The 12,197-nt window shown below is 41.9% G+C and overlaps 1 protein-coding gene across 4 annotated transcripts in view; it reads right to left on the bottom strand.

The window, feature by feature from the left end:
• LOC101616137 (sodium- and chloride-dependent transporter XTRP3) overlaps positions 1-11,927 on the bottom strand; it is a 40,765-nt gene extending 28,838 nt beyond the window's left edge. For 3 of the 4 annotated variants that reach the window (XM_045136248.1, XM_045136249.1, XM_045136250.1), the window contains exon 1: positions 11,774-11,924. In XM_045136248.1, coding sequence (XP_044992183.1) covers positions 11,774-11,894 — 121 coding nt within the window. In that variant the 5' untranslated portion in view covers positions 11,895-11,924. Of the gene's footprint in view, positions 1-11,773 lie in introns of all 4 variants that reach the window. The other variant, XM_012949572.2, reaches the window with a different exon arrangement.
• Between the last annotated feature and the right edge of the window lie 270 nt (positions 11,928-12,197).

Here is a 12,197-nt window from a genome sequence, read left to right as displayed (position 1 = left end):
ATGGAGCTTTCTCTCGAGTCTGTTTACTTAACTGCCAAAATAAACCCTTTTCCCCATAAGCTGTTCTTGGTTGGGTGATTTCTGCCAGCAATGTGAACCTGACTGCAACATCACTCAAACCCTATGTGCAAATATTTGTAGCAGCTCTCTTCAGACTTGCTACAAAACTAGAAACAACCTAATAATCCTTCAGTGGGTGAATAAATAGATTGTAACTTACGGGTGCTACTCAGTCCTTAAGAGAGAACTACTAGTATTCCCAACAACATAGATGAATCTCAAAAGCACAGGCAAAGTGAAAGATGCCAAATTTTAAAAGCTATACATTGTGATTCCATTTTATGAGATTGACACGCTGCCTGCTATGCTAAGAGGGTGATGAATGATTCCATTTTAGAAAAGACAAAGCTACAGGAAGAGAAAGTAGGTCTGTGATGGCCAGGAATAGAGGAATGGGGAAGGAGTCACAATAAGGGGCATGATGATGGCTATGCATATTTATCACATTTATCAGCTGTATATATTTATCAAATTCATAGAACTGACATGAAAATGAGAAATTTACTGTATGTTAATACAGTTCAATAAAAATATTTTGTGGTTTGAAAACAAGTCTCCTAACCAATACTCTTCCAACTAAATGATTTCCATGTTCCTTTGATGTAAAAATTCTGATACACAAAGAGATCTTGTTATCAAAGGCTGAAGACAAGGGCCTACAAAAGATGCATGTATCTCAATGGAACAAAGTTGGTTGTCTAAATGTGGTGGCTATTCTTCAGTGTTCCTCCCATGAAAAGGTAGGTTTGATTTCCCCAGCCTGTGACTCTGGGATGGCTTTGGGCTGTGCTTTGTCTATCAGAATGTAGTAAAAACAAAATGCCAGGTGTGCTCCAAAGGCTTGTAACTTCTTCATCCTTTTAGTGTGTGGCCCTGAGATTCTGATGTATGGAAGACCAGCCAGGACCCTGAAGATTAGGGGCCATCTGCAGGTGAGCCAGTACCAGATGTATAAGGGATCTATAGCCACATGAACAGATCCAGATGCAAACTGTAGAGAAGCTGCTTGGGCATCCAAGTGACTCAGAGAGATGATTATCATTTTAAGCCATTTTTTTTTCTCTTTATGTCTCAATATTTTCACATAAATTCCATAAAAGCAAAGTTCTCTTGCATAACCCAAGTGTGACTGGAAAAAGTATCAGAAAATTTATTTTATAGATTTGTTGAAATTTTACCAATTTCTTGGAGCAGGGACTGGTTTACAATTCCACACAGCTTCTAATCTTAAGTTTTGTTGGGCTTTCTTTGTCTTTGATGACCTTCACACTTTAGAAGTTTACCAGCCAGTTATTTTGTGGAATGTCTCTCATTTTAAGTTCTGGCAGAAACACTAAGGTGTCCTTGTCCAGAGGCACAAGATGTCCATTTGCCCCGTCCTGGAAATGTTGACTTTGCTCATGTGGCTAAAGTGGTAGCTTAGCTTTCTCTGTTGAGACTTTTTTTTTTTTTTTTTTTTTGAGGCAAGCCCAACACATTGTCCTTTTTTTTCCTTTTTTTTTTTTTTAATGGGAGAGAGTGAGCGAGGTACAGAGAATTGGCATGCTAGGGCCTCCAGCCACTGAAATCAAACCCCAGATGCATGATCCACCTTGTGCACATGTATGACCTTGAATGCTTGCCTCACCTTGTGTGTCTGGCTTATGTGGATCTGAAGAGTTAAACATGGGTCCTTAGGCTTGCAGGCAAGTGCCTTAACCACTAAGCCATCTCTCCAACCCTGTTTTCATTTTTTTTTGAGGTTAAGTTCCTGCTATAGCCCTGGCTGATCTGGGTTCACTATGTTTCAGGGTGCCTTGAACTTATGGAGATTCTCCTACCTTTGCCTCCTTAGTGCTGGAATTAAAGGCATGCACCACCCTGCCTGGTTCACTTATTCTTCCTTTTTGAAACAGTTAAGTATTTTGGAGGAATTTTTTTCTTGAGACAGGGTCTCACTGTGTAGCCCAGGCTGCCTTTCAACTCATGGTCTTCTTGCCTCAGCTTCCCAAATGCTGCATTATAAGTATGCATGACCCCACACTCAGCTTGGAGGAGAATTTTGAGATGTTGGCTACCATATTTCTCACACTTTTGCTTAGAGCAAATGCCTCTCTCTGAAGCAGAGTTGCAATGAGAAAGAAAAGAAAGGGAGGATTTTGTATTATTTGATAGCATCAGCTGATGATGAAGATTCATGTAGAAGAGAAAAGATTCATGAAGATGAAAAAGTGTCAGGCATAGTTGTGCATATTTTTAATACTAGTACTGGGGGGGGCGGCAGAGGTAGGAGGATCGCTATGAGTTCAAGGTCAGTCTGTGATTATCACATAGTGAATTCCAGGTCAGCCTGGGCTAGAGGGAGACCTTACCTCAACAACAATAACTACAAAAAGATGGAAAAGTGTGATGATTAAATATAAGGCCCAGTGGAAATAAGAAGTGAAGCAATACTACAATAAGAAATCAACTCAAAGACCAGAGAAGAACAAAGAGATTGAAATGATAAAAACAGAGATGTAGCATCACTGAAATTCTGCTCAAGCCTTGGCTCTATGTTTAGAACTAAGAGGGAGAGAATACTATATACACAATAATGAGTTCTACAGGCCCTTGGGAATGTGGTTGAGATTATATAACATAAGTTTTTATGATATTTAGGTGTCCAGAGTACCTAAAACTAATAAAAATAAAATTAACCACAGAACTAAAACTCTGGAAACAATAGAAAAACATCTATAGGTTTTAGCAAAAGAGACTGCAACCCATTAATGGAGTTACAAAAGGAAGATATTCTTAGATATGCTCAAAAAATGATTCACTTTTTTGTTGTTTCTAAAAGAATTAGTTACTGATGAGCTATAGTGGTAGATTGAAAGAAAGAATTTGGGGGCTGGAGAGATGCCTTATTGGTTAAGGCATTTGCCTGCGAAGCCAAAGGACCCAGGTTCAATTCCTCAGAACCCATGTAAGCCAGATACACAAAGGGCACATGTATCTGGAGTTCGTTTGTAGTGGCTAGAGGTCCTGGCATGCCCATTCTTTCTTTCTCTCTTTGTCTGTCTCTCTCCTATCTTGCTCTGCTTGCAAATAAAATAAATAAATAAAAGAAAGAAAGAACTTGGTGCTGGAGAGATGGCTTAGCCATTAAGGTTCTTGCCTGCAAAGCCTAAGGACCTAAGGTTTGATTCCCTAGTAGCCATGTAAGCCAGATGCACAAAGTGGGCATGCAGCTGGAGTTCATTTGCAGTGGACGTTCTCTCTTTCTATCTGCCTCTTTCTCTCTCTCAAATAAATAAAGCTAAAATATGTTTTAAAAACCTCACAAGGTTATTTTCCTATCTACTTCTTCTACTTAGATGTTATAGTTAATTTAATTTTAAAAAAGTTAAAAAAAGAAAGAACTCAATTATGGAGTTGCGATATAAAAGAAGTAACTAGTAGTAAATAAACAAGTGAAACAAGTCTAAAAATAACATTTGGTTTCATCATAAAATAATACAAATTAAAAAGTTCATAAAATTAATAGTTAAGTCATATTGCCATGTATCTGAAGTCCCAGATTATATCAACAAAAATTGTTGAGTGGAATAGGATGAGGAAAGGAGCAAGAAGTAAAACTGTGCTATGGTTTTTAACAAATCCCTCATATTCCATGTGTTGGGACCTCAAACCCTCAATTGGTGTAGCAATGATATTTGGAGGTGGGACCTTTAGGGGGTAATCATGAAAGCTCTGGATTAATGAATTAAAAAACAAATGAAGGAGCTGGGCGTGGTGGCACACGCCGTTAGTCCTGGCACTCGGGAGGCAAAGGTAGGAGGATCTACATGAGTTCGAGGCCACCCGGAGACTCCTTAGTGAATTCCAGGTCAACCTGGGCTAGAGTGAGACCCTACCTCAAAACAACAACAACAACAACAAAATGAAGGGAGTGACTTTGAAATAAAAGCAAGCTTTCTCTGGCATGCTTGTTCTGCCTCACCAGACAAGGTCTTTTGATATGGCATAGCATAAGGCCTCACCAGATGCCAGACACTGGCACTATGATGGCTAACTTTGATCATCAATTTAACTAGCTGTAGAGTCACCATGGAAACACACCTTTGACGGTGTATATAAAGATGTTTTCAGAGAGGTTTAATGAAGAGGAAAGGCCTACCCTAAATGTGGCTAACACCATTCAATGGGCTGGGGTATGGAGCAAATAAAAAGGAAAAAGTGAGTGGAGTACCAGCATTCAACTTTCTCTGCTTTCTGACTGCTGATGCAATTTGACCAGCTGCCTTACACTCCTGCTGTTATGCCTTCCCAGCTGTGATGGACTGTACTCTCAAACTATGAAATAAGCCTTCCTTCCTTAAGTTGCTTTTGTCAGGTATTCTGTCACAACAGCGAGAAAAGTAACTATTATAGGGATTATTCTGTTGGACTTTCTTATTTCCAAAATCATGAGCTAAGTATGTGTTTATGCTTCATAAATTTCTGTTTGTGTTATTCAATTATAACAAAAGAAAATAGACAATATATTAAATTTTTCAACTTCACAAGGTAATGTTAAAGATGATGTTTCAGGACTGGAGAGATGGCTCAGCAGTTAAAGACACTTGTTGGCCCTGGTATACCTATTCCTTGTTTCTCTCCCTTCTTGCAAATAAAGAAATCAAATATATTTTTTTAAAAGATAATGCTTCATTCTTGATACTGAGAATATTTTTTACAAAAATTTAAATTAACTACTACTAGGATAAAAATAATTAATAATTTAAATAATTAAATTATTAAATAATAAAAATAATTAAATTATTAAATAATAATTAAAATAATTAAAAATTAAAAATTAATAATTATAATTTATAAACCACTGAAGGGGAAAAAAGCAAATATAGGCAAAATATTGACTGAAGGCACTTGCCTGTAGAACCTAATGACCAGGGTTCAATTCCCCAGTACCCACATTAAGCTAGATGCACAAAGTGGCACGCACAAGTGTCTGGAATTCATTTGCAGTGGCTGGAGGCCCTGATGCACCTACTATATCTCTCTGTGTCTGTCTCTCTCTGCTTGAAAATAAATAAATAAAAATATTTTTAAAAAATCAAATTTACTTTATATTGTAAAAAAAACAAAACATGGGCTGGAGAGATGGCTTAGCAGTTAAGGCACTTGCCTGCAAAGCCTAAGGACTTGAATTTGCATCCCTAGTATCCATATAAAGACAGATGCACAAAATGGCACATGCATCTGGAGTTCCTTTGCAGTTGCCAGAGGCCCTGGCACACCCATTCTCTCTGTCTATCTTTCTGCTTGCAAATAAATAAATGAAAATATTTCAAGTAACCAGCATGACAGTATAAAATATGATAACAATAGCAAATAACCCTGATAACGAATATAATTGTATGAAATTCGTCCACTAAAAGATGATGGTCACTGAGTTATAATTGTGTAAAACTTTAAACCAATTATGTTTCACAACTGGAAAATAGTTAAATATGATTTTATCTCTATAAATGGAATGCCATGAAGCTACTTCAGCTTATATTTACAGATTATGATATGACTTTTGTAGTGATTGTGATAGGTTAAGTTTCTCTCTCTTTTTTTTTGTTTATTTGAGACAGGATTTCACCCTGTAGTCCAGGTTGTCTCTGAATTCTCAAACCCCCTGCCTCAGCCTAAGTGTGCCACTATGAGTGGTTAGGTTAGTTTAAAAGCAAATTATCAAATGATATACAAAATGTAGTTCTAATTTTTTAAATTAAAAATGTTGACAATTTTTACTTCTTGGTAGTGGAATTTCAGGGTTTTTTCCCCCCTTTTTTTGCATGCTGCTGTGGATTGAGTCCAGGTAGAGCTTTGCTCATTCTTGTCAAGCACTCTATCACTGAGCTACATCCTAAGACCTTGAATTTGTTTTTTTAAAAATTATTTATCTATTTATCTGTAAGCAAGAGAAAGAGAGACACAGGCAGACAAATAGAGGGAATGGGTGCTACTGAAAAGGAGCAAACAAAGAACAAAATCATAGTTGAGAAAAATCAAAGTCATCCTTATTTTCCCTGTCTTCCTGGACCCAAAACTTCCAGAATTCCTTTCCCATCTCTTCCTTTCCATTTTTTCCACACCCATGTACCCTAAGATCATCCTCACTTCACCTCTAACTGGTACATCTCTGGCTTTCATGCCTCATTCTCTGTGAACCACAGGGCTGATCACATCCCCCTTCTGCTTAACCCTCACTTGGACCTTAGAGTTTATGAATCAAGGCACTTGAGGACATGCTGGCTGTTTCCTCGCCTCTCAACAGCTTTCTTGCCATTGCCTTGGTCCCAACCCTATATATCACAGCCACTGGAGTTTCTGGATATTCCCCTCAAATTCATATCCTGTGCTTTTTGCACATAGTTTCTCCTGCTTGGAGTATTTCACTCCCTAATTTTATCTGATACAGTCTGAATCTTTCCAATGATTCAATGATGCCATGGCTGCAGGCTTTCTCAACTGTCTCACACAGTGAGTTCTTCAGTTGTTTTTGTAAACCTGCCCAGCCCTCTGTGAAAGCTCTGCCTGTGTAGTTATGTTTCCACATTTGCCCACTTTCTGCCCCAGAGTAGTTGCCATCTCTGCCAGTTCCCTGACAGCACAGTTCTGTGGTTGACACTCAATGAAAATTTATTGAATGACTTAAGTTCCTAGAAAGTTTTTATTGTATATTTTTATTGTTCTGCACCCCTTCCTGCTAATAAAAGGATATAAGATAGTGGTTCTTATCACAGGCTACACAGAATCCTGTAGGGTACTTTTAAAACTTCCTAAGTTAAGATCACAACTGGAGAGGCTAAAGAGAGCTTAGTGGTTAAGGCGCTTACCTGTGAAGCCTAAGGACCCAGGTTCAATGCCTCAGTACCCATGTAAAGCTGGATGCAAAATGCACATGTGTCTAGAGTTCACTTGCAGTGGCCTGGTATGCCCATTCTATCTATCATTTCTCTCTCTCCCACACACACATGAATAAAGATTTAATTTTTAAAAAGATCACAAATAGACCAACTCAGTCAGGAATTCTGAGGGCAGGACATTGGCGCTCTCTCTCTCTCTTTCTCTCTCTCTCTGTATCGTATGTGTGTGTGTGTGTGCGCATGTTTACATGCACACACACACACAAGCTTTTTAACAGCTCCTGATGATTCTATCATACATGTGAATGACAGCTTTGCCATCAGCATGTGTACACTGAGGTTGTTTATGTTCCCCAGTGTTAGGGAGACCCATAACCACAGGACAAATGGCTTAGCTTTGGTGCCAAAGGAAAGTTACATGGGAGACATTACTTTTGATTTGGGGATATTTACGAGGGAGGGTGTGGAGTATTGGGCACACAGGTTATAGGAAGGGCATCAGACACTGTACTCAAGAGTATACTCAGAGAACAGCAGTGGTAGAGAGAAAGCTGGACCAAAAGGGGGCAATGGAACTTTACAGGAGGACAAAGGGAACACACAGGCTTTGGGTCAGACCCCAAGCAATGTCTAAGTGAAGCCCTATCTGAGGGTCACATCAGAACTATAGGAAGAAGTGCTTGGCCTAGAAGGTCCAGAAGAAGGCCTAGACATATAAGGAAGCCATTCCTGTCCTGTCTTTATCAGATTAAACACAGAAGCTGTGGGTAGAGAGTCCAGCTTGGATAGAGAGATGGCTTAGGGCACAGCTGTCTAAAGCTACCCTTGTCTCTCTGGACATTTCCCATCTGTAACTGACAGGGGCAACCCTGGGAATGCTGTGAACAACGAGTTAAACACTTGCAGAAAATGATATAGAGCATGTTTAGCATGTAGCAGAAGCCCAGTTGAGACAGTCTCACAGGACTGATGCTGGCAACCCTGGCAAAGGGGAGGAGGGGGCAGTTGAGGGCCCCTCTAGGGTCCTGACCACAACTTCAGGGGCCAGTGGCTAGAAATTCATTTTGAAATTGATATGTTCTTGATGCCTTATGTCCTCTGACACTCAGGATCTGTCCCACCCAGAAGAACTTCAGAAATAACATAAGCCTCAGCCTCAACGTGCTCATGCAAACATGTCTAAACATATGGATGCACTCTGTAAGTGAACACTATAGGGTAGTCCCTCTTCTGTGGGTCAGCCCCAGTCTAGGTGCTGGCCTGTCGTGGAGGGGCTGGCACAGACCATCTCGTGGAGCCCATGCGTTTTACCTCTTCCTAGTCTTCTACCCTCGGACAATGTGATACTCTGGAGCCGGCCATGGTGGGATTACAGCAAATGTTGACTAACATCCTGCTTCCCCACCAAGCATCTCAGGCTATACCCCTAGAAGCTAATGGAGTTGAGGCACATGAGCAACCTTGACCCTTCCTCCAAGATATGGGTGCATGGACTGGTGGCATCAGCTCCAGAGGGTCTTGTTAGAAATGCCAGATTCTGCTCACTCTTGTGTCTCTGGATGGGATCCATTTGAGAAGCAATGTTTTAAGCAGGTTGGAGTTAGCAGAGTTAAAGGGGGATGAAAGAGCTCACTTCTGGTGCTGGAGAGTAGTAGGGGATTTGACAGGAAGTGCAGAATCAACTCTGAGAGTTGTACAGTGAATTTTACACTTTATTGTTTAAATATCATGTTGAGAAAAGTTAAAAGAAAAAAATCCCATATTTCTACCAGCTACACTACTGTTGTTTCCTTATGCTTCTTCCATGCATGCATTTATATATATGATATTCAGTACATTTGCATCCCTAGTATTTTCTTGAGTAATCCCTACTTTGGACTTTGGCCTGCTGTTTCAAAATGGAATTTTAAGTTCCCTCAGCTACCCCATGCCCCAGGCTGGGGAAGGGAAGAATTGTACAGAGAGGAATGATACCTGGAATGTAATCCTCAGAATTAACATTCCTCCTGCAGAGTTTGCAGAAAGGAACAGTGAATAGTGTCTCTAGCCAGAGCCCCTTAAGAAAGGAGTACAGATCCTAATTTGCTTGATTTTGGGAGGCATTTTAGCAGTAAACAAGCTCACTGTTGGCTGGGGTGCTTGCAGTTCTGTGTAGGAGGAGTTTTCCTGATACAGCTGGTATACCCTTCACACAGAGGTGAAGAATGGATTCAGACTCCAAGGGTTTGGGGCAATGTATATCGCTTAATTAGTAGCTAATGTTATGCCCAGCTGCTATGTATCCAGAGGCAGGGTAGGGATGCCATGGGCATCCACCTCATTGACTTTACAGCTTTAAATACCAAGCCTTGTTCATTCATTCAATAAGTTTTTATAGTGTTCCTCCTCTGGCTTAATTCTACTATGAAGATTGGGTGAGCTCAGTGACAGAAGCTTCCAGTGCTTATAGCCAAGTGCTCATTTGGCTTGGCAGATTAGTAGGGAAAGCCAGAAAGAACAGTAGGATAAGGTAACATGGAGGTTCTCCAGGTCTACACAGCACCCCAGACAGTGTGGGTGCATGATGGTGGTGGTTGCTGGGGGGAGCTGTTATTTGGTTATCATGGGGGGTATCATGTATACATGCAAGAAGCATTCTTGGACAAGATGGCTACCCAGAAGAGCTTGTGGGCTGGGCTGATGATGAATAGCATGGGCTGAAGTGAGTATCAGGCAGGTGAGAGTGACCAAGTACCTCCTGTGCTAAAATGAGCAGACACTTGCCATCCATTTGACCTCCATATACCCCATACGCCCACTCTACCCACCCTCTATACACTAGTCCATGCATCTACACAACTCCCAGTCCCTGCTGTTCCCAACCTGTCACAGCTAAGCATCTTCCACACTATGCCCAGGATTTCCCTTGATCTATTCTCCCAGGTCCTGAATAGGTCTCCCTATTTCACTTCAGAACCATTCTGTCTTCCCATAGACTTTAAGGATGGTGGAGTTATAAATAAGAAATAAAACAGTCATGTGGCAATGTGGCTCACCTGGCCTGATGGCTGGGAACCACGAACCAAGCATGAAAACATTATACAAATATATAAGCAAAGAATGACGTGAAAATCTGTGTCTGACATAATTCCTTCTAAAGCCAGTGTTTTTAGGTTTCGTTTTTTTTTTTTTAATGAGTTAAAGTGCGTACTGTATCAATATCATCTTTCATTGTCCTAGATAGAGAGAAGCATCTTCTGATTAGATTCTCTTCTTCCACCCACCCACCCTCACACTGCAAGGTAAGCAAAAGCCACCCAGAGGTAATTATTATCAATGTATTTTTCTCCATTTCCTTTTTTCCCCCTCTGGTTTATTTTTATTTATTTATTAGTGACAGAGAGAGGGAGAAGGAGAGTGAGAATGGGTGCGCCAGGGCCTTTAGCCATTGCAAACGAACTCCAGACACATGTGCCACCATGTGTATCTGGCTTATGTGGGACCTGGAGAATCGAACCTGGGTCCTTAGGCTTCCCAGGCAAGTGCCTTAACCATTAAGCCATCTCTCCAGCCCCCAATTTCTTTCCTTGGTATGTTTAAGCATAACTGTTTGAAATTTCATATCCATTTTATGCAGCTTTGAATCTGATATTCTCTTCCTACACTTAATATATAATATAATAAAATAGATAAAATTTTACAACACTCTACCTTAGGGCTTCAGAGTAGGTTTAGCAGTTAAAGACACTTACTTGCAAAGCCTGCTGGACAGAGGTCCAATTCCCTAGTATTCACATAAAGCCAGATGTAAAGTGGGGCAAGCATCTGTAAAAACTCTACTTTCATATTGTTGATGCTTCATAATTTACTAAACCAGTCTCTTTTTCTAGAGGGCCTGGAGTTTCTAATGTTTTCATCTTATTTTAATAGGACGACTATCCGAAGTTTTGCCTTCTCTTATTATGCTGATTACTTTCTTTAAGCAAATTCTAGAAAACAAAAAAACTAAGGAAAATATTAAATGCTGAGACGTGTATATATACTGCCTTTCAGAAAGGTAGCTGACCTTTCTAAGTTCCCAGCTCTCTGAAGTGTTAATAGTACACTGGCGCTGTCTAGCTGTGGATGCCCAGGCTCAGAGGAAACAATTGTCCAAACAAAACCAAACACAACAGAACCAAGCAACAAACAGAAGAATGGATATAGAATAATTCAGTTTTTCTGCCTTCTGTGGATCTAAACCCAAACTAAGTTACTCTCCCCCACCCCTATACTTTTCATTAAGAAATGGGCTCAAGCCAGGATTGGTGGCGCGTGCCCTTCATCCCAGGACTCGGGAGGTAGACGTAGGAGGATCGCTGTGAGTTTGAGGCCAGCCTGGAAGGTGATTTCCAGGTCAGCCTGGGTTAGAGTGGGACCCTACCCAAAAAGAAAAGGAAAAAAAAAGTAAAAGAAGGAAGGGAAAAGAAGAAAGAAAAAGAAAGAAGGAAGGAAGGAAGAAAAGAAAGAAAGAGAAGAAAAGAAAAAAGAAAGGAAACGAAAAGAAGAGAAAACAGAAAAGGACAGACAGACAGAGAGACGGGCTCAAGACCTTTCAGCCGGTTGTCCGGGAATTAAGTTTCGGATCCGAAAGTCGTCTGACAAGTTCGGTCTAACAAGTTCCAGACTTTTCACACTCCCGTGCGGCGCGGCCCGGGTGGCGGCGGCGGCCGGAGGGGCTCACAGCTGCGGCGCCAGCTCGGCTCGGGTCTCCAGGGCCGGGGGAGCGCGGGCCTCGGCGGCGGCTCCCGGCCCATCCCGCCCCGTCCCGTCCCGTCCCTGCGCGTCCCGGCGCCCGCGCGAGCGGCGCTCACCTCCGCCGTACATCTGGCACAGGTAGGGGAAGCGCCACACGTTGCCCAGGCCCACGGCATAGGAGATGCAGGCGAACACGAACTGCAGCGGGTTCCCCCACTGCGGCCGCGCTTTCTCCATGGCCCAAGCTCGCAGTCCCTCCGCCGGGCTGCGCCGGCTCGCCCGCCTTTTAATTGCTAATCTCATTAACGGCCCTGCAGGGGCGAGGCCGGCGTGGGGCGACGAGCCCCACCCCGCGAGGCCGGCCGAAGGCGCCCTCCTCAGCCCCGGGCGTGGGCGCAGAGCTCAGAGATCACGTTTCTCAGCCCTTTATCAGTTTATCGAAGACAGTACCAGGTGCCAGGCACTGTCGTGGACACATGTTGAGGAGCACAGCACCCTTCGCCCTTCTGGAGCTGTCATCCACGTGCAGGGTACACTTAC

Source organism: Jaculus jaculus, chromosome 17, assembly GCF_020740685.1.
Source record: "Jaculus jaculus isolate mJacJac1 chromosome 17, mJacJac1.mat.Y.cur, whole genome shotgun sequence".
NCBI classification, from domain to species: domain Eukaryota; kingdom Metazoa; phylum Chordata; class Mammalia; order Rodentia; family Dipodidae; genus Jaculus; species Jaculus jaculus.
The sequence above is the reverse complement of the archived record's forward strand: the minus strand, read 5'-3'. Positions and strand labels throughout refer to the sequence as shown.